The sequence below is a fragment of the Ornithorhynchus anatinus genome, chromosome 5 (assembly GCF_004115215.2).
Source record: "Ornithorhynchus anatinus isolate Pmale09 chromosome 5, mOrnAna1.pri.v4, whole genome shotgun sequence".
NCBI classification, from domain to species: domain Eukaryota; kingdom Metazoa; phylum Chordata; class Mammalia; order Monotremata; family Ornithorhynchidae; genus Ornithorhynchus; species Ornithorhynchus anatinus.
The window spans coordinates 49,626,831-49,649,649 of NC_041732.1; the positions used below are offsets into that span (position 1 = coordinate 49,626,831).

General features: G+C 43.1%; 1 protein-coding gene across 2 annotated transcripts in view; it reads right to left on the bottom strand.

The window, feature by feature from the left end:
* Positions 1 to 5,368: 5,368 nt before the first annotated feature.
* The window catches only part of APH1B (aph-1 homolog B, gamma-secretase subunit), a 28,412-nt gene continuing 10,961 nt past the window's right edge, over positions 5,369 to 22,819 (bottom strand). Inside the window, exons 4-7 of one of the 2 annotated variants that reach the window (XR_003759745.2) lie at positions 21,522 to 21,644; positions 10,336 to 10,463; positions 8,823 to 9,047; positions 5,369 to 8,321 (exon numbers count right to left, since the gene is read on the bottom strand). Coding sequence is in view for 1 of the 2 variants with exons in the window: in XM_029064908.2 (XP_028920741.1) it covers positions 8,880 to 9,047; positions 10,336 to 10,463; positions 21,522 to 21,644 (419 nt within the window). In the remaining variant the exon portion in view is untranslated. Of the gene's footprint in view, positions 9,048 to 10,335; positions 10,464 to 21,521; positions 21,645 to 22,819 lie in introns of both variants that reach the window. The other variant, XM_029064908.2, reaches the window with a different exon arrangement.

A 22,819-nucleotide genomic window follows, 5' to 3' on the forward strand; every position in this document is an offset into this window, starting at 1 on the left:
CCCAACTTCTGCTATACTGTAAACACTGTGAGGACTGGGATTGTGATATCTCAAGTGTCTAGATAAGCACCCACATGCAATCAATTGATTGACCAATTATTGAGACTTCTGGAAAGAAACCTGTTTTTTTTTCCCCTCATTTTATTCATTTAAGAAATGGAGAAAAGTGGGTCAGTGACACAAGCAGTTTATTTGATTCAACTGGAGGAACAGGCACAGATTTATTATAAAGTTTGGTTAATGTTTAAACTGAACCCTTGCTTCAGATGGGTGATTGGGTTTGATTTTTGCACTCTGCTCCTATCTCACCCAGCAAACTTTCTAGTGCACGGGGCCGGGACTGTGTCCGACCTGATTATTATATTTACCTCAGGGTCCGTACAGAAGCAGTGTGCCCTAGTAGAAAGGCCACAGGCCTGGGAATCAGAGGACCAGGGTTCTAATCGGGATCTCTCTGCTGTGTGGCCTTGGACAAGTCACTTAACTTCTCCGTGCCTTGGTTTCCTCATCTGTAAAAAGGAGATTCAATACTGTTAGCCTCATGTGGGTCAAGGAATATGTTTGACCTGGTTGTCTTGTATCTACCCCGGCACTTAGTAAAGAGCTTGGTACATAGTAAGCACTTACAAATAACACAATTACACCTGATACTTTTTCCCAAGAGGTATCAATAGAATTTGTGTCATCACCAACAGCATTTATTGAGCCAAAAACGTTTGAGACTGGCTAGAAGCGCGTGCAGTGTTCCAAACAACAACCACGACCGACTCTGAAATGGAAGAACCGAAAAAAAAAGAAAACCAGCGACAAGGAGAGGGCTTGGGAGTACAATTCAATATCCAAAGTAAAAACGTTATACCCCCATCCAGATCAACATGACCATATATCAACTGAAAAGTTGATGATTAAGGACTGTTTAGTCACCCTAAATCATTCTAGACAAAAAAGCACCCTCTTTGAGTGATCCAGATGGGTCATTCTATACTTCTGCTTCTCTTGGCAGTGTCTTGGCACCAGCACGCTGCCCATCTTGTAAAACCTCTGTTTCTGAGATCTCACGACCAGGTTAGGCTTGCACAACACTGACCCCAGTAAAGCTCCGACAGTTCCTTAGCCCATGGGTTCAGGCGAGGAGCTGAAATGTCACTGGACCAGAAGTACGCCAAGGAGACAGCATAGCTAGGGGAAAGAGCACGGGCCTGGGAGTGGCCTGCAGGGCAAATGGGGGCAAGTCACTAGTCTTTCTGGGCTTCAGTTTCCTCACCTGTAAAATGAGAATGGGCATGGCTCAGTGGAACGAGCCCGGGCTTGGAAGTCTGAGGTCATGGATTCTAATCCCAGCTCTGCCACCTATTAGCTGTGTGACTTTGAGCAAGTCACTTAACTTCTCTGTGTCTGTAAAATGGGGATTAAAAGTGTGACCCCATGTGGGACAACCTGATCACCTTGTATCCCCCCAGCACTTAGACCAGTGCTTTGCACAAAGTAAACACTTAACAAATACTATTATTATTATAGATTCCTGTTCTCCATACCTCCTAGGTTGTGAGGCCCAGGTGGGACACGGCCCGTGTCAAATCCCAGCTCTGCCGCTTGGCAGCTGTGTGACTGTAGGCGAGTCACTTAACTTCTCTGTGCCCCAGTTACCTCACCTGTAAAATGGGGATTAAGACTGTGAGCCTCATGTGGGACAACCCGATTACCCTGTATCTACCCCAGCGCTTAGAACAGTGCTCTGCACATAGTAAGCACTTAAATTCCAACATTATCTGCTTATTTTGTATCTATCCCAGTGGTTGGCAGATAACTAATCCACCTGACAGTGACTGGCAACTCACTTCTTGGGGGCTCAGGCTCCCGACCCTCAACAATGACTATTAATCCAATGCCCTTCTAATCAATCAATTAATCAATCATAACGAGCCCTTGCTGTTTACAGAGCATTCATTCATTTGATCATATTTATTGGGCACTTACCATGTAGAGCACTGTACTAAGTGCTTGGGAGACTACGATTCAACAATTAACAGATACATTCCCTGCGCACACGCGCTTAAAGTCTAGAGCGGGGACACAGACATTAATGTAAATGAATTACAGATATGAACATAAGTGCTGTGGGGCTGGCAGGGGGAGAACAAAGGGAGTAAGTCAGGGTGACACAGAAGGGAGTGGGAGAAGAGGAAGGGGGGCTTAGTCAGAGAAGGCCTCTTGGAGATGTGCCTTCAATAAGGCTTTGAAGGTCAGGGGAGTAACTATCTACTTGAATTTGAGGAGGGAAGGCGTTCCAGGCCAGAGGCGAGGGATCAGTGGCAAAACAGGTGAGATCGAGGCAGAGTGAGAAGATTAGCATTAGAGGAGTGAAGTGCACAGGCTGGGTTGTAGTAGGAGAGTAGCAAGGTGAGGTAGGAGAGGGCAAGGGGACTGAGTGCTTTAAAGCCAATGGTGAGGAGTTTTTGTTTGATGAGGAGGTGGGTGGGCAACCACTGGAGTTTTCTGAGGTGTGGGGTGACATGTCCTGAATGTTTTTGTTAAAAAATGACGCAGGCAGCAGAGTGAAGTATAGACTGGAGTGGGGAGAGAAAGGAGGCTGGGAGGTCAACAAGGAGGCTGATGCAGTAACCCAGGTGGGATAGGATGAGCAGTTTGGATGGAGAGGAAAGGGTGGATTTTAGCAATTTTGTGAAGGTGGGATACTGTACTGAGTGCTTGGGAGAGTACGATATAACAGAGTTGGCAGACACCTTCCCTTCCCACAAGGAGTACAGCCTAGAGAGGGACATTAATAAAAGAGAGACATTAATAAAACGTACAGATATGTACATAAATGCCATGGGGCTGAGGGAGAGGTTAAAAGGTGCAAATTCAAGTGCAGGGGTGAGGCAGAAGGAAGTGGGAGAAGAGAAAATGAGGGCTTAGTCAGGGCTCAGCCCCTTGGAGGAGACAGGTTTATAGTAAGGCTTTCAGTTAACACTCATCATTTCAAACAATGGAGATCAGGCTGGGAGAAAGTGGTCCCAGATTTTTCCAGGTTCTCAGCAAGAAACAGGCTTTGATGCTGGGGGCTCTAAAGTTGCTCTGTTGAACTGTTTTCACCCTCAGTAAATAGTGGGGGAAATGAGCACCAATAGTTAATTTGAGGTCACACCTAATCCACAGCAAGAACACTTCAAATAATGGACTCCTACCTTTCACATCTCACAACAATACTTATGTTATATGAGTGTCTCAAAACGCAGTCTAGGACACCAGAGGTCAGTCTGTAACTTGTCTGGGGATCATAGGACGTCATTACCAAGTCAGATAAACGGTTAATCTAACCCCATTTTCAGTAACGGTAACAGGAAGCTTAGAGGAATTGAATAGTTGCCCTTCTCATTTTCTATCGATCAGTTGAGCACTTACAGTGTGCAGAGCACTGAACTAAGCATTTAACTATTCTATTTATCTATATCTACTCTAATGGATAAGGAAACAGTTCAAAACATCCCTAATCTTTCCCCTCTATATCCTTTCATTTTTCCTGAGGTCCATTAATTTAGACAAACCCCTCCTGTACCTATTTTTAGCTAACAACTTCTTGTGGTCATAACATCCAGCTATTTATCACCCCCTACACCCCATACCCCCTTCTCAGGGCCGCACCTGGAGAGTTTCCAGTACGCTACCAGTCTCGACTGTGGGAGAGTCAAGCAGAGGCCTAACCTTTCTATTCCTAGCTTGGGCATGGGCTAGCGAGAGGAAGGCAATCTACTATAAGTCAAAACTCACCCATGCTGGGCAGTAGCGGTATGGGAGAGAGTTGAGGGCGGAGACTCAAGTTTACTGCGCGGAAGGCGGCAATTGTAAACTACTTCTGGATTTCTAACCAAGCAAACTCTACAGATATACTACCAGAATGATTGCAGATGGAGAGCAGGGCGTTTTGGGAGAGATGTGACCGTGGTGTCGCTACGGGTCGGAAACAACTTGAAGGCATAAGACAAGTCACTCCATGCCCATTTGAAGAAGTTTCCTATCACCTTGAATCTAGCCGTTTCAAGTTGCAATTGATTGCCCTGAACTGTGGCTGTGGGATTTGGCGAACACTTCCCTGTTTGCCTTATTTTGTAGATTTTAAACACACCCCCTTCTCAGCCTTTGTCTTTCCAGACTGAAAAGTCATATTTTCCATATGCTGTTATTTTGAAGCCTCGCCACCCTCCTGATCATCCTGATTGTCTCTCTGAGCTTTCTCCAGCTCTACACTTTTCCTGAGATGAAGCAAACCCAACCACAAATACCGTTCCCTGTGTTGGTGTGTCCAGGTTTTTATATAGTGGCAAAATTGGGCCCATTGTTCTGTTTTTGTTTTTTTTAATGGTATTTGTTAAGCACTCACTACGTGCCAGGCATTGTACTAAGCGCTGAAGTAGTTACGAGCTAATCCAGGTTGGACACAGTCCATGTCCCACACGGGACTCACAGTCTTAATCCCCATTTTACAGATGAAATAACTAAAGCATAGAGAAGTTGAGTAACTGTCTTGAGGTCTCACAGCAAACAAGCGACACAGCCAGGATTAGATCCCAGGTTCTTCTGACTCCCAGACCCTTACTCTATCCAGTAAACCACACTCATAATAATAGGTGTGGTATTTAAGCACATACTATGTGCCAAACACTGTATTAAGCGCTGGGGTAGATACTACATAATCAGGTCCCACATGGAGCTCACATTCTAAATAGGAGGGAGAACAGGTATTGAATTCCCAATATGCAGATGAGGGAACTAAGGCCCAGAGATGTGAAGTGACTTTCCCAAGGTACAAAGCAGACAAGTTGTGGAGCTGGGATTAGAACCCAGATCCTTTGACTCCCAGGTCTGTGTTCTTTCCACTACGTGATCCTGCTTCTCTATCCCTGTTCCCTATCCCTCTCCTAATGATGCTCCAAAAACTAGGGAACTGATAATTTAAAAAAAGTTAATGACTCCAAGATTTCTTTTCGGGGTTTTGATTGATGGGTCAACATATATTTCTGATTCTTCTTCAAGTTTCTGAACCACTGAGAATGCCGTCTCTAACCTTCTCAACATAGCCCCTGAGTCGTAAGGACGGTGGATTAGAGTCATATCTAGAAATGAAATGATGCCTGTGAAACATTGGTCAAAGTATTTATTTGTATTAGTGTCTGTCCCTCTAGACTGTAAGCTCATTGTGGACAGGGAATGTGCCTGCCAACTCTGTTCAAGGTCTTAGTACAGTGCTCTGCACAAACTAAATGCTCAATAAGTACCACTGATGATGATGATGATTCCAAAGGAGTAGGAATTTTTGATTTCCAAAATGGATCACAGAGAATCCAAAGAACGCAGAAGAAATTCCAGGTTGAAAGAATCAAACATTACCCTTTTTATTATTGTTCAATGATAAATATTGGTAGTTTAAAGATTATGTCACATGACATTGAAACCAAGACCAGCTATCGCCACTGCATATCAAGTAACAGTACAACTCATGTAACAATTTAAAGTCTTGATACTCAAACAGTATCAATTGATCTAAGAAGACTTCAACTGAATACACATCATCTTGACTTTTACCTAAGAAAATAAACATCTTTAGTCATGAGTACAACATTAAAAAAAAATACTAGATGGTAGGAAAATCTTTGTTCCAAAAAGGATCACTGTGATGGTTGGTCACACCTAACAACTCCAAAGCTTAAGGAATGGTCAAACAAAAAGGTGGTGGACTGTGGAAACAATGGCAATTACTAGAGGATGACTTTCTCCAGCAGCCCACGAGTAATGCCACAGAGGTCTTAGGCCACTTTGGGTTCACTGGCATTTTTACTTGTAAGCTCATGAACATGCAAGCCAGAGGCCCTGAGCCGGAACTGTCTTTTTCATCTTTGGGTCTTCCAAATGAGGGCTGAAATATGTCAGAAAAGTAGCACGTGGGGGCCAGTTTATGCTGATACTGCTTCTTTACTGCACTTATTCTAGACAGAAAGGGACTGGTCCCTTTAGGGAATAAACCTGCCATTCAGGCCAAGCATTAAAATGTACTTAAAAAATAAAATTACAGATGCTTGAGACAGAAGTCATTTTTCTAATACAATTCAGGGCATAATTAAAATACATCAGCAGTAAGTTTCTCATCTCTCCCATTGCCAGAACCAGAGCTGAAAGTCAATAAAACCTCTCCAGTTACAACACGCTACTATTTCACAAGAACTACAGCAGGCACGTCTGCTTGATTGGATCACCTCCGATCTCTACAATTTATACAGCAATATACATGAGTCCCGCCAGATAGCGTGGATCTTCTTAAATACATTATCTGGTTACCTGTGGCATAAAAATACACTTTGGTTTCAACTCTTCACAAACTTCAAGCCAAAAAAATCCTTTGTCTGATGTGCCTGGATAACTGAGACCAAGGCTATTTTGGAGGGGACGGGGGCTAAACACTCTGGATAATTTGCATTCGGAGGCTAAGCTCCGATGTTTAAAATTCCACGGTAGTGTTGGAAGTTCCAGGTTTTCTTCTGGGTTGAGGTGGACAGGCTTCCAGAATGGAATCCATCCCAATCAACTTCAGGGTTGACCTAGAGGTAATAAGTCTTACTATAAAGTTACAAAGATAATATGTACTCTTGACATACTCACAGAGAGAGTGCCCCTTCTGAGCCCCTTGGCATCAGCATTAATGCATATTTTTAAAAAGTCTTCATTCACCTTACAGGGACAATGCTAATACACTGACACTTTATTTATGAACAGTTCTGCTAGGATATTTAGCAGGTCCTCGTATTGTAAAAAAGAAAAAATGTGCAATTTTCTTCTTGAATGTACTTTTTGAAGGTATTTGAGCGATTTTGAAGTATCCCTGCCCTTCTTATTCATTTCTATACATAACTTAGGGGTCTGATGAGGCTCTTTAGAGCTAAAAGTTAAATTGTTCCACAGCTCTGTGCATATCTTGCAAATTGTATTAACTGTACAGAAGGTCCAACAGGTATCTGTGAGAACAGCTATCCTCACCGACTACCTGTTTAAGATAGATTACACTTAAAAGTTGCTATTAGCAACATGCTTCCTCCTGGTCAGGGGGCTGCAGGGGGTGGGGAAGCAGTCTCAAATGAAAGAAGGAAAGAAATGAACTCCAGTTCAACATGTAAAACTCACATCACTGGGTTACACACAGGAAATGTTATTCTTCGGACACTAAATTGCCTTTACTTCTCCACTTCTGAGGCAGAGGTGTCCAGGAACACATGAAACTATAAAATGGCTAAAAAGGGGAAGAAGCAGAAGGGTAACAAAAAGAAGGGGTAAGGCAAATTGCAAGGATAAATGAAGTGTTCCAATTGAAACCATATCCTTTTTCATGATAATAACAAAAAATGCTAACAGGGTACATTTGTAGTCTTTCAACTTACAAACAGAGGTCCACTCATTGGACTCCTTTCAAATTATATAAAATCAGAACAGAACCCCGGCCACCTTGCTTTCCTAATTGTTTTTGTTTTTTTTTTAAAGTCTTCATTCTGGGCCAAAGCACTTCCAAGCTCACTGGTCTGGCATGCTAGAGTACAGCACATCACCTCTCATTAACGCTTTGCAAGTCTTTTCGTGGGGTTTTCTGTGCACCAAAAAGTCAGATTTTTCATTTATCTAGAATTTCCATTTCAAACCACCACCTACCCACAAAATACTCCTTTTCCCAGAATATCTTAGGAGTTTGTACAGGTGAGAGGTTGCATTTGCAAAACTTCACGTGCCTTGAAATGTGTATCTATCACTATACACTTGTAGAAAATTTGGTTGTTTCTGATACAATTCAGTTTTACAGTATGCCATAACTCTTAGGAAACTACACCATTTTGAAGAAGAAAATTCATACCCCTGTATTAGCTGAGTCAGTTGGTTTAAAAAATAACCAAATAAACCTTCCTGTTATAAAAGAACTGTCCTTCCACACAACCTGGTTTCTTAGAGAGCATGCCCAGTAGAGAACTGCTACGCTCTTTTCTCAAGAGTCCAAAAAGAGTCCTAAATTTTAGACAAAATTTAGCAAAATGCAGCCGGTGGCCAGGGGGCATAATCTGTGAAAAAAGACCTTTGAAAGAAGTAAGAGTCCAACTTGCAGCATTTGCAGACTTGTTCAAAAATCCCTCCTTTTCAAATACTGTCCCAACTGATCAGAAACCAATGATGCCTCTGGGTCAACAAAACAGAATCGAGGTTCACTTCAAAATCCACTTTGGCAATGTCATGCATTCTTCTTGTAGTAGTCTCAGCAAAAAAACTCGAAATATCCTGAGGGACTGCAGCTAAATTTACAAAGAAAAATACACTTAACTCTTCAGAAAGCCAGTCTGAAATGCAACAAAATCCTTTAAATACAGACTAATAGTAAATATCTTATTTTGGCGAAATCACCCTAGGAAACAAGTGACATTGCATTATTGTATCTAGAGGGTCACTTGATACCTTTTACTAAGATGCTAAATTATTTGGATTAGGCCCAGAGCAAACAAGATGCCTTAAGTCATACAAACACATGAATTTTAGCCCTTTACTACTAAGCTGAACCAAATGTAAAGGTCGCAGATTTGCTATTTATGACTCCGACATATTAATTCAACCCACGCCATGTGCCGAAAGAGAAACTAAACATTTCTGTTCTTCCCCAGGATCCCTCCCACAGCCTTCTCACCCCAAATGTGATTTTCAGTAAGCTTCTAGACAAAAGTCAAATGACCAGACAGGCTCTTATCTAGAATCTTTTTTCCTAACTTCAGTAGGGGAAAGAGAATTTTAGAAGAAGGCACCAGTCATATGTCCTCTAAAATGCAGAAAGTTTTCCAGGGCGTCCTGACTTTCAGATGTTATCTGGCCCGCTGGTTAGACAGGAGGAAGTCCTTGTCCCGGCACATGAGGCAACGCTTTAGATTCCTAAGGGAACCGCCAGCAGTGAAGAATGCCCAGACGCCCATGAGCAGCATGATGATGTATGATGGAATTAAGCTTCCCTCGTAATGAGGATTCAGGAACGTCTGCAAAAAGAACAGTCCATTAGGCAGGGTAGGCTTCCAGTTTATTCGGATCCAGAAATAACATGTCAGAGTTGGTAAACTAGGAAACAGACTCAACAGCTGCAGCTTACATCGCCAAACATTTGGTTTATTTAAATGGGCCCAAGAAGCAGTAAGGTGAAGTAAGTGGCCAACCATTGAAGCAAGACGCCGACTGTTATATTTAAATGCCACCCTTCAGGCAAGACTGGGTATCGGATACCTAAGGAGTGAAGGGAGATTCCCTGGAGAACTACAATGGCCAGGTTTACATTGGATAAAGCCAACTGACCTATTTCTTTATAGAGAAACCATTTCCCATTTCATTTCCAATCCAACCCAAGAGAAGCTGATGGGGCATTTGGTCACACTATTCTGGCATCACCTGACAGCCACCCGTCAGTGAGAATTTGGGGTTGGGGGAGCACACGCTCACGCGTGACTCCTAAAAGACAACTCTTTACCATTTTTCTGAAACCCAGAGGGCTTCTCTAAGGAGCTGCCTAGGAGGGTGAGTGTGTGTGAGAGCTTGGACTGGACAAGCTCCAAAGGTTGCCTGTAAATTAGGCAGAGGGGCAGATGTCAGAGTGAGTGGGATGAGTGGTATATGGCTCCAGATAAGCTTTGCTTTGCTCATGTGAATTAGCTTGTGCTTGAAATCTGACTGCCCTGGGCAAATGTAGTCTGCCACAAGACAATTCTCCCTAGGAGGCCTTCTTCAAAATGCACTTGCCTTGAGGTGGATTCTGCTGTGGGTGATATGACCAGTGTGAACCAAATCATTGGGCACCTGCTTTGTGCAGAATGCTGTAGGAGACACTAAGGAGATTTCCAAAATAAGAAAAGGCCACCGTCTATTCCCTCAAAGTGATTGCCTGGGCTGTGTTTACTGGGCACTGAGTTCCTTACTTATTAAAAGGAATAAAACCACTTGAAAATCCCTATCAAATTTTCTTTGTACAATCAGGAATTAAACTTAGGTGAAATTACATTTGCCATCAATATTCCATTCGCCAGTGGTGCATAAACTGGCAACTTGTTCCGAAAGAAATCCAGCCACTCCATCTCTGAATTCCAATGGAGAGGTGCAATCCCCCACTGCCGGGGAAAGGATTTTAAGGGCTCTATGGAAGAAGCAGAGATACCACCAAAGCCTTCTGAATTCTTCACTCCTCTCATCAAACTGTCGTAGTGCAGAAAACTAGTCTTCCCAGATTTCCCCCGAAGTTCAGGCTCAAAATGGCTTTTGAGCCACAGAATTAGCACTCACCAAGCCCGACACCAGCAGATGGCTCAGGATGACCAGAGCAAGAGCCCACCACTTTTTATTCTCACAGGCGTCGAAAAACACAATTCCCCAGAAGATGTGCAGCAGCACGATAGCCAGAGTCATGAATGCTGAAAGACAGTGAATTGTTAGCACCTCACATCTGCAAGGCTTCAGATTACTGAGCACACTGTTCTTGGGATCCTGTGTTTGGGATTGTTTTTTTATTCTTCACAATCTCCAGGGCATGGATCAATGGTCTTTCAATGAGTTGTATGTAAAAGATGCAGCAAAAGCTATCTGTGTAATTACACTTAAAGGCAAATGTTGAAAGACTGACTGCACTGAGACAATAGCAATACCTCATTGGGCCGCCGTCCTGTCTAGCTTTCAGACAATTCCACCGGAGGAATTATATAGCAGACATGAGGAAAAGCTTAATCAGTTTTATCCCCATCAATCCCAAACACAAGTTAAAAGGGGAGCTTCCCTTACTTAAAAATTATGGATTGCGATAAGCCACTCCAAATGGACATTTCCCAGATATGCTTTTGGGAAAAGTCAAAGGGAGCAGCATACACACTACCCTTGAGGGCCTGAAGGAAAATGAAAAGGTTGGATTTTTTTTTCAAATGACAGAGAGGGCAGAGAACTAGAGATGTCTCCCCACTATTAGAAAGAGTGGGAAAATTGATGTGCAGGGGCAAAATATAACTTGATGATAAGGGTCGGCACAAGAAAATAGCTATCTACTAACCTCTACCAGCCACAAGCCTAGAGAGAAGACTGGGTGGCTGTTTGCTCTTTCCCTTTGCCCTGGAGTTTGCCTTCTTTGGCTAATCTGTTGGTTCATATTTCAGTCTGTTTGATGTCAACTCAAATCCCCTTTGCCTCTCTCTAGCTGGATTTGCTAATTACACAAAGGATTTCTCGGCTGCTAAACTTGACTCTTTTCCCACTTCCCCATGATCAATAGGTGAGTGAATATATTCCTGAGACTCTAGAGATGTGTTCATTAATCAGCTAGAGATATGGTGATTTTAGCTTATCTTTCACTGGTTCCGAAAAGCTCAAAAATGTTACATTCAGCTAGCTTTGCATAGACAAGACATTCGTGCTATGAGATTATCTGCTTGGGCATGCCATCTGATTGGCCTGAAAGCTTACTTCACCTAATGAATAGCTGCTGCACGAACGAGGACTGTTCACCCCCCATCCTCATATTACTTTCTTATATTTGTTAAGCGCTTACTATGTGCCAGGGACAATACTAAGCACTGGGGTAGGTACAAGTAAATTGGGTAGGACACAGTCCCTGTCCCACGGGGGGTTCACGTCTCAATCTCCATTTTACAGACGAGGTAACCGAGGTACAAAGAAGTTAAGTACTTGCCCAAGATCACACAGCAGACATGTGGTGGAGCTGGAATTAGAACCCACAACCTGTGCTCTACCTACTAAGTCACAGCCGCATCTTGGAATCTAAATTCTAACTCTATACGCAGAAGCACTGAAGGTTTTGGAGAGAAATCACACGGTCTGGACCGCTTTGTTCACAGGAGTGAAGGGAGACACCTAAGGTGTAAGGGAGCTGAAATAGCTCTTATCCCAATAATTATCTTGACATTCACTCATCTCCACTTTCCCTGCCCCATTCACAGAACTCCACAAATCAAGTTACTGAAGCATAAATGCAAACAGTAAACCCTTACTGCAATACAGAACTGAAAGCCCAGCGCTAACCGAGTGGGAAAGAATGGAGTCATACTTCCAGCATGTCCTTTGTCGGGCTACTATAAAGCTCACCTCTCTCGCCAGAGCATTCTCAAACCCACTGAAATCATACACTTTGCTACTCCAAACAGGTGTGCTGGACACCAGAGTACAATGGAGTTGGCTGTGCGACAGTAAGCCATCTCTTCATTTCTCTCCCCAAACAAGTAAAAAGAAGACTACAAACCATTCCCAGGGCAAAGCACAGGTTGGGAAACGGTGTTCCTTACAGGGGGAGCATGTGAAAACAGCTGCTTTTAAAAATAAGCTATTGCTTCCAATGTTTTATGATGACAATTACAATAATATCCTTTCAAGTGCTTACTATGTCCCTAAGCCATGTACTGCGTGCTAGGGTAGATGCTACACAATCAGAATACATTCTCTTTCCCACCTAGAGTCACAGTTTAAGGAGGTAGAAGAACAAGTGTCGCATCCCCATTTTACAGATAAGGTTAAGTGACTTATCCAAGGTCACACATCTGATAAGTGGCAGAAGAGGGATTAGACTGTAGGACCTCTGACTCTCAGTCCTGTGATCTTGCCAATAAGCCACGCTGCCTCCCACCTCCTTATGTGCTTTACTGCATGTTTTCAGTTTTGAATTTGTGTCCTGAGGTGAACTGTTGTTTCTAAATAAGCTATTTTCTAAATAAGCATGCACTTGGAAAATGCTCAGTGAATAATTAAATCACAACCTCAACGTACGGCAGGAACGTTTGTAGCCCATCCCGACCACTTGTGGAGCAAAATAGCAAAATCCAGAGAATGTACCAACCCACACTGAAATCATAGTGCAGTAAGTAAGCAATATTATCCTTGAGGCTGGTTCCTTACAGAGAACTTAGGAAACCTTGTGGCTAAAACCCACCGTCTCTTAATGAACGTCAATTAAAATGAACTTAAAAATAGGCAACACTAACAAAAAGGATTCCTTCTACTTCATTTGATGCAACGCTTCTATTTTAAAGATTGGCTGTGGGAAACCTTAAGTTTGAGGAAAGGCTAAAACTTCTTTGGAGTGTAACATTTAATAAGTTAAATAAGTCTCAGTGAAATTCCAGGTGCAGAGTCATTTTAATCAGCAGTTGCTTTCCTCTCTCTTGAATGAGCATGGTGGCGGGATACAGAGTCTCAACCTACAGAGTCTCAAAAATATTGAACTGTTTTCTCACTTTACGATCCCAAAACTGATGTATAATTTCATCCTGAGCAGTTCTTGTGAGCTATTTCAATATAGCTAGCTAAAATAGATCACAATTATGTCCAAAGATGCTTACATCAGGGGAAGCAATGACCCCCAGCTTTCTGAGTTACAGTTATAGAATGCTTTTCCCATGACGATGACAAGACCCTGAGAGGGTCCAACTGTGCCTCACAAGACCCAAAATGGTGACTTTTGGACCTATGAGACCTTGGAAGCCAGTTGCCTCTCAGCCTTCAACCCTGCCAAAAATCTCCGCCCCTTATTCGCCCCTATGTTCAAAATGACAAGTTGACCCCTCTGACTACTTACTGTAGTTACACCTTAAAAAAAGCAATTATTGCTCTTAATTTTGGTAAGAGCCTATTACTATTCATTCATTCAATAGCATTTATTGAGCACTTACTACGTGCAGAGCACTGTACTAAGCACTCGGAATGTACAAATCGGTAACAGATAGAGACAGTCCCTGCCCTTTGACGGGCTTACAGTCTAAGCGGGGGAGACGGACAGACAAGAGCAATGACAATAAATAGAATCGAGGGGATGAACATCTCATTAAAACAATAGCAAATTAATAGAATCAAGGCGATGTATATTTCATTAACAAAATAAATAGGGTAATGAAAATATATACAGTTGAGCAGATGAAGTACATGCTGAGGGGATGGGAAGGGAGAGGGGGAGGAGCAGAGGGAAATGGGGGAAAAGAGGGTTTAGCTGCGGAGAGGAGAAGGGGGGTGGTAGAGGGAGTAGAGGGAGAAGGGGAGCTCAGTCTGGGAAGGCCTCTTGGAGGAGGTGAGCTTTAAGTAGGGTTTTGAAGAGGGGAAGAGAATTAGTTTGGCGGAGGTGAGGAGGGAGGGTGTTTCAGGACTGCGGGAGGGCGTGGCCCAGGGGTCAACGGCGGGATAGGCGAGAATGGGGGACAGCGAGGAGGTGGGCGGCAGAGGAGCGGAGCGTGCGGGGTGGGCGGTGGAAAGAGAGAAGGGAGGAGAGGTAGGAGGGGGCAAGGTGATGGACAGCCTTGAAGCCTAGAGTGAGAAGTTTTTGTTTCGCACGGAGGTCGATAGGCAACCACTAGAGGCTTTTAAGAAGGGGAGTGACAGGCCCAGAGCGTTTCTGCAGGAAGATGAGCCGGGCAGCGGAGTGAAGAATAGACTGGAGCGGGGAGAGAGAGGAGGAAGGGAGATCAGAGAGCAGGCTGACACAGTAATCTAGCCGGGATATTACTATATTCTATATCGATCCACCTCATCACCAACTGAATACTAAGCACTGTCTTAATTGCTCAGGTGCATAAAAGAGATGCATGTTGTCTGCCCTCAAGGAGCTTACAATCATACTGGGGTATGTGAAGGAGATTACTGATAGTCAAAGCTAGAAAAATAACAAGGATAAAACTGGATGCAGCATAAACACATCAATGTGAAATGGCTGAATAATTGAGTGCATAAATGAATGCATAAATAAACTACAAATAAAAATATACATTCTGAACACAAGATCGGAGGACAGAAATAAAAGTTATCCAATGCCAAAGATGGCTATCGGTCTGGTCTACTGGCTGGTTAGGAATGAACTGGAGGAGGCTTCCTGGAGGGGGATCGGATTTTTATTATCCTACGAAGGTGACGAATTGTTACTTAACTATGAGGCTTATTGGGTTTTGATTTTTAACTTTTTTAAAATTAGCTTCTACCTATACCAGGATATAAGGACAGTGCCTGGTATATAATAAGCATTTAACTTTGCTGTCTCCCCCATTTAGACTGTGAGTAATAATAATAATAATGATGTTGGTATTTGTTAAGCACTTACTATGTGCAGAGCACTGTTCTAAGCGCTGGGGGAGATACATGGTAATCAGGTTGTCCCATGTGAGGCTCACAGTTAATCCCCATTTGACATATGAGGTCACTGAGGCACAGAGAAGTGAAGTGACTTGCCCACAGTCACTCAGCTGACACGTGGCAGAGTGGGATTCGAACCCATGACTGGAATCTTTCCACTGAGCCACGCTGCTTCTCTAACGATGTGAGGCCCTCGTTGGGCAGGGACTGTCTCTCTCTGTTGCTGAATTGTCCATTCCAAGCGCCTAGTACAGTGCTCTGCACATAGTAAGCGCTCAATAAATACGATTGAATGAATGAATGAAATATCATTTAAAAAACCGGTAGTAGCATTTGTTGGGCGCCTTCTGCTGGCAGTATGTTGAATTAAGTATCAGGGAAGAACAAAAGTGACACATTCCCTGCCCACAGGATTCCAAAAAGGAGAGGCCTGCATATACCGAAAGGTAAAAAATAAAATAAAAACCAATGTATAATCAAATACATATTTATACATATGCATATAGACACGCGCACGCACGCATACACACACACACACACACACACACATAAGTGTTGAGTTTAATATATTAAAGATCAAAACCCCTCAAAACTTCAGTTAACATAATGCCATTTTCAGGGGCAATACTGCCATAGTCATACTGGCTTAGGAGAGAGTAAACACTACATGATTAGAACATAAGGGAGACCTACAAAAACCTGCAATGTGTCCAGCAGATGATGGTAAAAAAGCAAGGAGTATCCCCGGTGTCTGGCATGTAGCTTTATTAATAATAATAATAATAATAATAATAATAATAATTGGTATTTGTTATGCGCTTACTTTGTGCAGAGCACTGTTCTAAGCACTGGGGTAGATACAGGGGAATGAGGTTGTCCCACATGAAGCTCACAGTCTTCGTCCCCATTTTACAGATGAGGGAATTGAGGCACAGAGAAGTGAAGTGACTTGCCCACAGTCACACAGCTGACAAGTGGCAGAGCCGGGATTTGAACCCATGACCACTGACTCCCAAGCCCGGGCTCTTTCCACTGAGCCACGCTGCTTCTCTACAAATACCATCATTATTTTTAAAGCTTAAGAGATCCATGGATATGTTGGCTGACACAAATTTCAACCTTTCCATTCTTCCTACAATATAGCTGGAAGCGTTCAAATCACTCTATACTCCTTGATTACAAAGAGAATCCTTTGGAGATGGTGGTAACAGTCCAGAGAACATTATTCTCTAAAAGAGAACCATCCACAATATGAGGACATGATTGTTGCTCCAGCCTTTGTACATATCCACAATTTATTTATATTAATGTCTGTCTCCCCCTCTAGTAAGCTTGTTGTGGGCAGGAAATGTGTGTTATATTGTACCCTCCCAATAGATTAACAGTGCTCTGCACGCCGTAAGTGCTCAAAAAATACACCTGAATGACTGATAGTATTCTTGCAGAAATCTGTATGTAAGGACAGGACTTGAACTCCTCTTTTGCCTTAAAATATGAAGTCATCCAATCCGTTTTTGAGCACTTACTAGGCGCAGAGCACTGTACTAAGCACTTGGGAAAGTACAAGAGTATTGCTTCGGGAAGCAGCCTGGCCTAGTGGAAAGAGCATGGGTTGACGTCAGAGGACCTGAGTTCTAATCCCAGATCCACCACCTGTCTGCTGCGTGACTTTGGGCAGCTGACTTGGCTTCTCTGTGTCTCAGTTCCCTCACCTGTAAAACAGGGACAAAGACTGTAAGCCTCATGTGGGACACAGACTGTCCAACCTCAGGAGCTTATATCTAATACAGTGCTAAGTACAGTGCCTAGCACATATTAAGCACTTATAAAAAGAGTTGGTAAACAAATTCCCTGCTTTACACTCAAAGTCTAGATGGAGAGAGAAAGAGCAAAATAAATTACGGATATGTACATAAGTTCTGAGGCTGAATATCAAGCATCTGAAGTACGCTGGCAACACAGAAAGGGGAGGGAATAAGGGAAAAGATGTCTAAATGGAGAAAGGCCTCTTGGAGGAGATGTGATTTTAACATGCCACAAGACTTCAAAAGTACCATCAGCCTCAACAAAAAGGTGACAGAACTGGCTCAGGAAACACTTGGGGCATTTCAAAGCTTTCACTGGCTCGCAACATCATAGCCATAATCATTGTAGTCAGGCTACTGAAGAATACATTAGCCATCTGTTACCTGAATTGAATGTAGCTTCAAACCAAAACTTGTCAAAACAGATGCGATCGTTGCAGCAAAACAGATAAAGGAGAAGTGCAACAACCCCAAGATCTCTACATAAATTTCCCCTTGGGTGGGGGTACCGCTTCTTCAGCCGACACTTCCCCAAAGTTTAGTAGAGTGAATTACATCCAGCAAGGACTCAATAAATAAGACATACTAATTATTGCTACCACGATGCCAATGTGGCTGCTGAGAATCTCCCCACGACAACATGGCTGATTGAATCAGTGTTGAAAGTGCACCCTCTCTGAACCCGTCTACTTCATTAATTATTGGAGCCCAGCTGGACCCTAGAGCAGACCACTCCCCGCCACTGCCCAGATCATTTTGTTCTCACTACATCCCTGAGGGGTGGGGAAAGTAGGTACTGGGCTGGGAACGGAACCCAGGTTCTCTCACTCCCAGACCTACTCTCATTCCACAAAACCACTCTTCCTTTGGACTCTTGGAGAGTTGGGCTACAGCTCTCTTGGATGTAGGTACCATCAAGTAGGAGACACCCTGCTATCCTGGTCATTTTTCTAAAATGTCATTCTGCATGTCTCCCTAATCCGCAAACATCTTCCAAGGTTACCCGCTGCTCGCTTCTTCAAGCAAAAACTCCATCTTTGAGCCTCTCCTTCTCCCTTATCAACCCCTGCTGCATTCTTTCCTCCCAGAAAAATGGTCTCTTACTCTCCACTCTGTCACCGCCAACCCCTTGCTCGTGTCCTTCCCCCAGCTTGGTACTCCTTCCCTCTTTATATCCACCAGTGCACAGTGATCCCCAATCTCAAATTCCTCCTGAAATCCTACCTCCTTCTTTTTTCCCCTATTCATTTTTCTTCTTCCCAGATCAGATCCTCTTACCACCACCGCAGTGGACACTCCCAGTAGCCTTTGGCATTTTTGTGCACAATCAACTTAATCCTACTGTTAGTCCCTTGGTAAGAGGACTGATTTGGCGATCTGGAGGCCTGGGCTGTATTCCAGTTCTGTCTATAGCTGGCTCCCATAAACAATGATCCCATGTGCTGCACTCCTCCCCACCTCCTCGCTCAGAGTATTCCGTACTCCACCAGGAACATAACTGGCAGGGAGGAGGGCAAGAAAGTGGCACTGTGTAAACCACTAGCACTAAAAACAACTGCTTCATGCAAATTCTTAGTCTTGAAGTGTCAAGTTGGAGGCTCATCCATCATTTCCGACGGAAGATTGAAAAGCTGCACAGACTGGTAAAAAGAGCATGGGCCTGGGAGTCAGAGGACCTGGGTTCTAATCCTGTCTCCAATTCTTGTCCCTGTATGACCTTGGTTAAGTCGCTTAACTTCTCAGTGCCTCAGTTCCCTCATCTGTAAAATGGGGATTAAGAATGTAACCTCCATTTGGGACAATGCCTGAGTCCAACGTGACTAGCTTGACTATATCAGCACTCAATACAGTCCCTGGCAAATAGTAAGCATTTAACAAATTTTTTTTAAAAAGATTCCATTATCATACCTATTTACATATTCTATTATTTAAGTACCTAGTCATTCACTTGCCCCTTTCCCCCTCTTTTCCATCTAGCTATAAATTACTTTGTGTCTGTTGCCCCTGTAAAATTGTAAGTTTCTCTAAAGAAAGGACTATGTCTTTTAATACCTAGTTTTTTCTACTGTTTATTTTTCCAAACCACTTTCACCTCAGATATCTCCCAAGAATCATCCTCACAGCACCCCTGTGAGATAGGGAAAGGTAAGCATTACCACCCCTGTTTTACTGATGAAGCGACTGAGTAGTGCAAGAGAGGTTAAGCGATTTGCTCAGAGTCACATAGCAAGCTGGGGCAGAGCCAAGACTAGAACCCAGGGCTTCTGACTCCCAGCCCCATGTTTTTTCCACTAGACCACATTGACTCCCCTTTTATTTGGCACCCCTCCAAAAGCCCTCAGCCTAGCTCGGCACACGGAAGGTATTCAATAAATAATAATGACTGATTGATTAAACATCACCATCAATATTTATTGAGCAACTACTGCATGCAGAACACTTAACTAGGTGCTTGAGAGCGTACGACAAAATTATAAGATGTGGGCCCCGCCCTATTTAATCAATTCTTCCCTGGCATGAATATTATTCATGAGTCTGTCAACAGGATTTAGCCACTGAAACAATACAAATGCAAAAAATTAAACATATACATTTTGAAATACATAGATGATTTGATTTTCAATTGATAATTCTCTCGGAAAAGAATATTTTGGTTGATTACCTTCTTCAAAACCTATGAATTAAAACGAAAACTAAATGCTTTAGCACCACCTAGGGAAATATGTTACTATTACAAGCAAAACTTTTGAGTTGGGAAAACATCCGATACTTAAAATCAAAGAATGCCGAGGTAGCACGAAAGCAATTCACTTTAAGAAAATAACGAAATTTGAAGGTAACAACTTTAGAGGCTTTGGACCTTGTCTGAGTGAACTGGACTGAAATTCCACATGGGCTTTAAGTTTTTTGTAAGGCAAAAAGAAAGCCTTCCTTAAGTCATCTAAAAATCTCTCTACATTATTTACTAGTTAAATGCGGCCCAATGGAAGTACTCACGTAAACTTCAGATTGCTTAGGAAGATTAGCATCAATCATTGTTATTTCTTGAGTGCACACTAAGTGCACAGCACTGTACTAAGCAATTGGGAGAGTACAACAGAATGAGTGGACGCATTTCCTGCCCATAGCAAATTTCCAGTCTGGGGGGGAGAGTTACTGCAAGGATAAGAACTGATGTGAAATATGATACAGATGAATTTCACAAAAGATTCACACAGTTGTTTTGGGCAGCTCCACTGGAATGCAGCATTACATCCTTTCATTCATTCATTCATTCAATAGTATTTATTGAGCGCTTACTATGTTCAGAGCACTGAACTAAGCGTTTGGAATGTACAATTCCGCAACAGATAGAGACAATCCCTGCCCAATGATGGGCTTACAGTCTAATCAGGGGAAGCTCAGGGGTCTGAGTAATAGGCTAAGATACAGTGTACCATCCAGGGAGCAAAGTTAGGGATGCTTTCCTCAATCCACCACTGCATGTTCCCGAGCCTGGCCTCGGTTTCCAGCTTTCTTGGATGTCCTACTAATGGTGTTTAGCTGGGAAAGCTGTGACCAAAGCAATCACAGCAAGGTGATCTCACTGCTCTGAGAAATCCCTGGACACCTCGAGGGGTCTCTGGATACACTGAGATTTGGAGATTTTTGCTCTTATGCAACATTTCAAGTATTTGTAGCCCAACCTCTTAAGTTGGCCTAGCTTTGGGGCCTTCATTCCTGCGGCTTTTTTTAATGGCATTTGTTAAGCACTTACTATGTGCCAGGCACTGCATTAAGCGCTGGGGTAGATAAAAGACAATCAGGTTGGACACAGTCCATGCCCATAGATAAAAGATAATCAGGTTGGACACAGTCCATGCCCACATGGGGCTCACAGTCTTAACCCTCATTTTTACAGAGGGGTCAACTGAGGCTCAGAAAAGTGAAGTGACTTGCCCAAGGCCACACAGCAAATAGCAGAGCCAAGTAATCTTGACTCCAAGGCTGATGTTCTATCAACTAGGCCATGCTGGGCCCAGCTTTTCAGTTTATGGGGCTCTACTTCCCAGGCCAACTATTTCCTAGGAATCCACACCCAGCAGTCAGGAAGGACCCTGTCCAATAGCTAATTGCTGGTGAAACTGGAGCAAATCATGGACTCTGTTACCAGTATAACAAAAATGACCATTTTTCCTGAACATAGATTTTATAGTTGCCAAGCCAATAATAATGGTGGTATTTGTTAAGCTCTTACTAAGTGCAAAGCACTGTTCTAAGCGCTGGGGGGATACAAAGTAATCAGGTTGTCCCACGTGGGGCTCACAGTTTTAATCCCCATTTTACAAATGAGGTAACTGAGGCACAGAGAAATGAAGTGAATTGCCCAAAGTCACACAGCTGACAAGCGGTGGAGCTGGGATTCGAACCCATGACCTCTGACTCCCAAGCCCACGCTCTTTCCACTGAGTCACGCAATAAGCTAGAATTAGGAAGGTGTTGGGGGTCTCATTCCCAGAGTTAGCACTGACTCAGCGTGGGACCCTGGGAATCTATCAATACTTGGAAAAGACTTACCAGAAGACAGGAAGTACTGTGGAGAATCTCCATGAATACCGACTATGCCCGGTCCCAAGGAATCAGCCAGGATATTTACAAGGGAAAATACTCCACTCATGATCCCAAAACCCAAGCCAGACACTAGAAGCAGAAAAACACAAAATATTAATCCTTCAGGAGAATTTCCTCTGGAACTCCAAGTAGTTCAAGATTAGCTTTGATTATTTAAAAAAAAAAAAACATTCCTAAGGATTCATTCCTTTTGTGAAAAGAAAAATTTCTGCCAAAATGAAAAAGATTCCATATTCACTTCCATAACTGCCCTCACGGCGTAATTTCTTCTCCCCCACCATTTTTTTGAGGAGGTAATAAAAGACGATCTTTATAAAACAGTGTTAGTGGAGGGCCCAAGGGTAGGAAGATGAGAAGGGTCAGGATGCTCTTGACACTGAGGACACTGGTTCACACCATGGGAGTTTCTTCTTTGCAACTTGGACTCTGATGTAGAGAGGGAAGCAGGGTCAGAGCTTGCTAAGGCAGCAGATTCAGGCCCATGCAGGGGAGTTTCTTCACTGAGACCGTGAACTTCAGGTTGAAAGAGGAGAAGGGAGAAGACATTACAGTAATTTACTGAATACCTGTTGAAGGCAGCACTTGGGAGAATGCAACAGAAGGAAGAAGAACAGGCAAGTGCCTCTCAATCAACTGTATTTTAACTTGAACTCAACTTTCTCTTTCCTCTCCCCTCCTTTCCTCATTTTTTCCTTCTCTTTCTCCAACTCCCCTTATTTCTAGACTTAATTCCTGTCATAATAATGGTCCCTCTGATTTGGGGTTGCACACACATTAGGCAAAGAAGTGGGGGTAATTATGCAAGTAATTGTTGTTCTGGACAGAGAATGTGTGTTTGTGGTTATGTTATACTCTCCCAGGTGTTTAATACGGTGCTTTGCACACAGGAAACACTCAAATAGGATTGAATGAATAAATGAAATGAAATATGGTATATATCATCAGAAAATCATCTGAGCTGAGCTATAAAACACATGAGAGTTCAGAAAAAAAAATTTGGAACAATATTCTATCTTACCCTCTATATGGCTGTTTTCATGACATTCCATTTTTAGAAGCTTTGTAGAAATGCTACTGCTGGATATGGAGAAAGAATAGCTCTGGCTTAAGACACCTGTTTTCCCTAGCAGCAGCAGAAGCTCCTTCTCCCATCCCAGCCCCTCTGGCATTTCTGTCCATTTCAATCCACAAGTGATTTGTGGTAGGGGATGTCCTCCTGCCCTGGGGACCCAGAGAGAACCCTC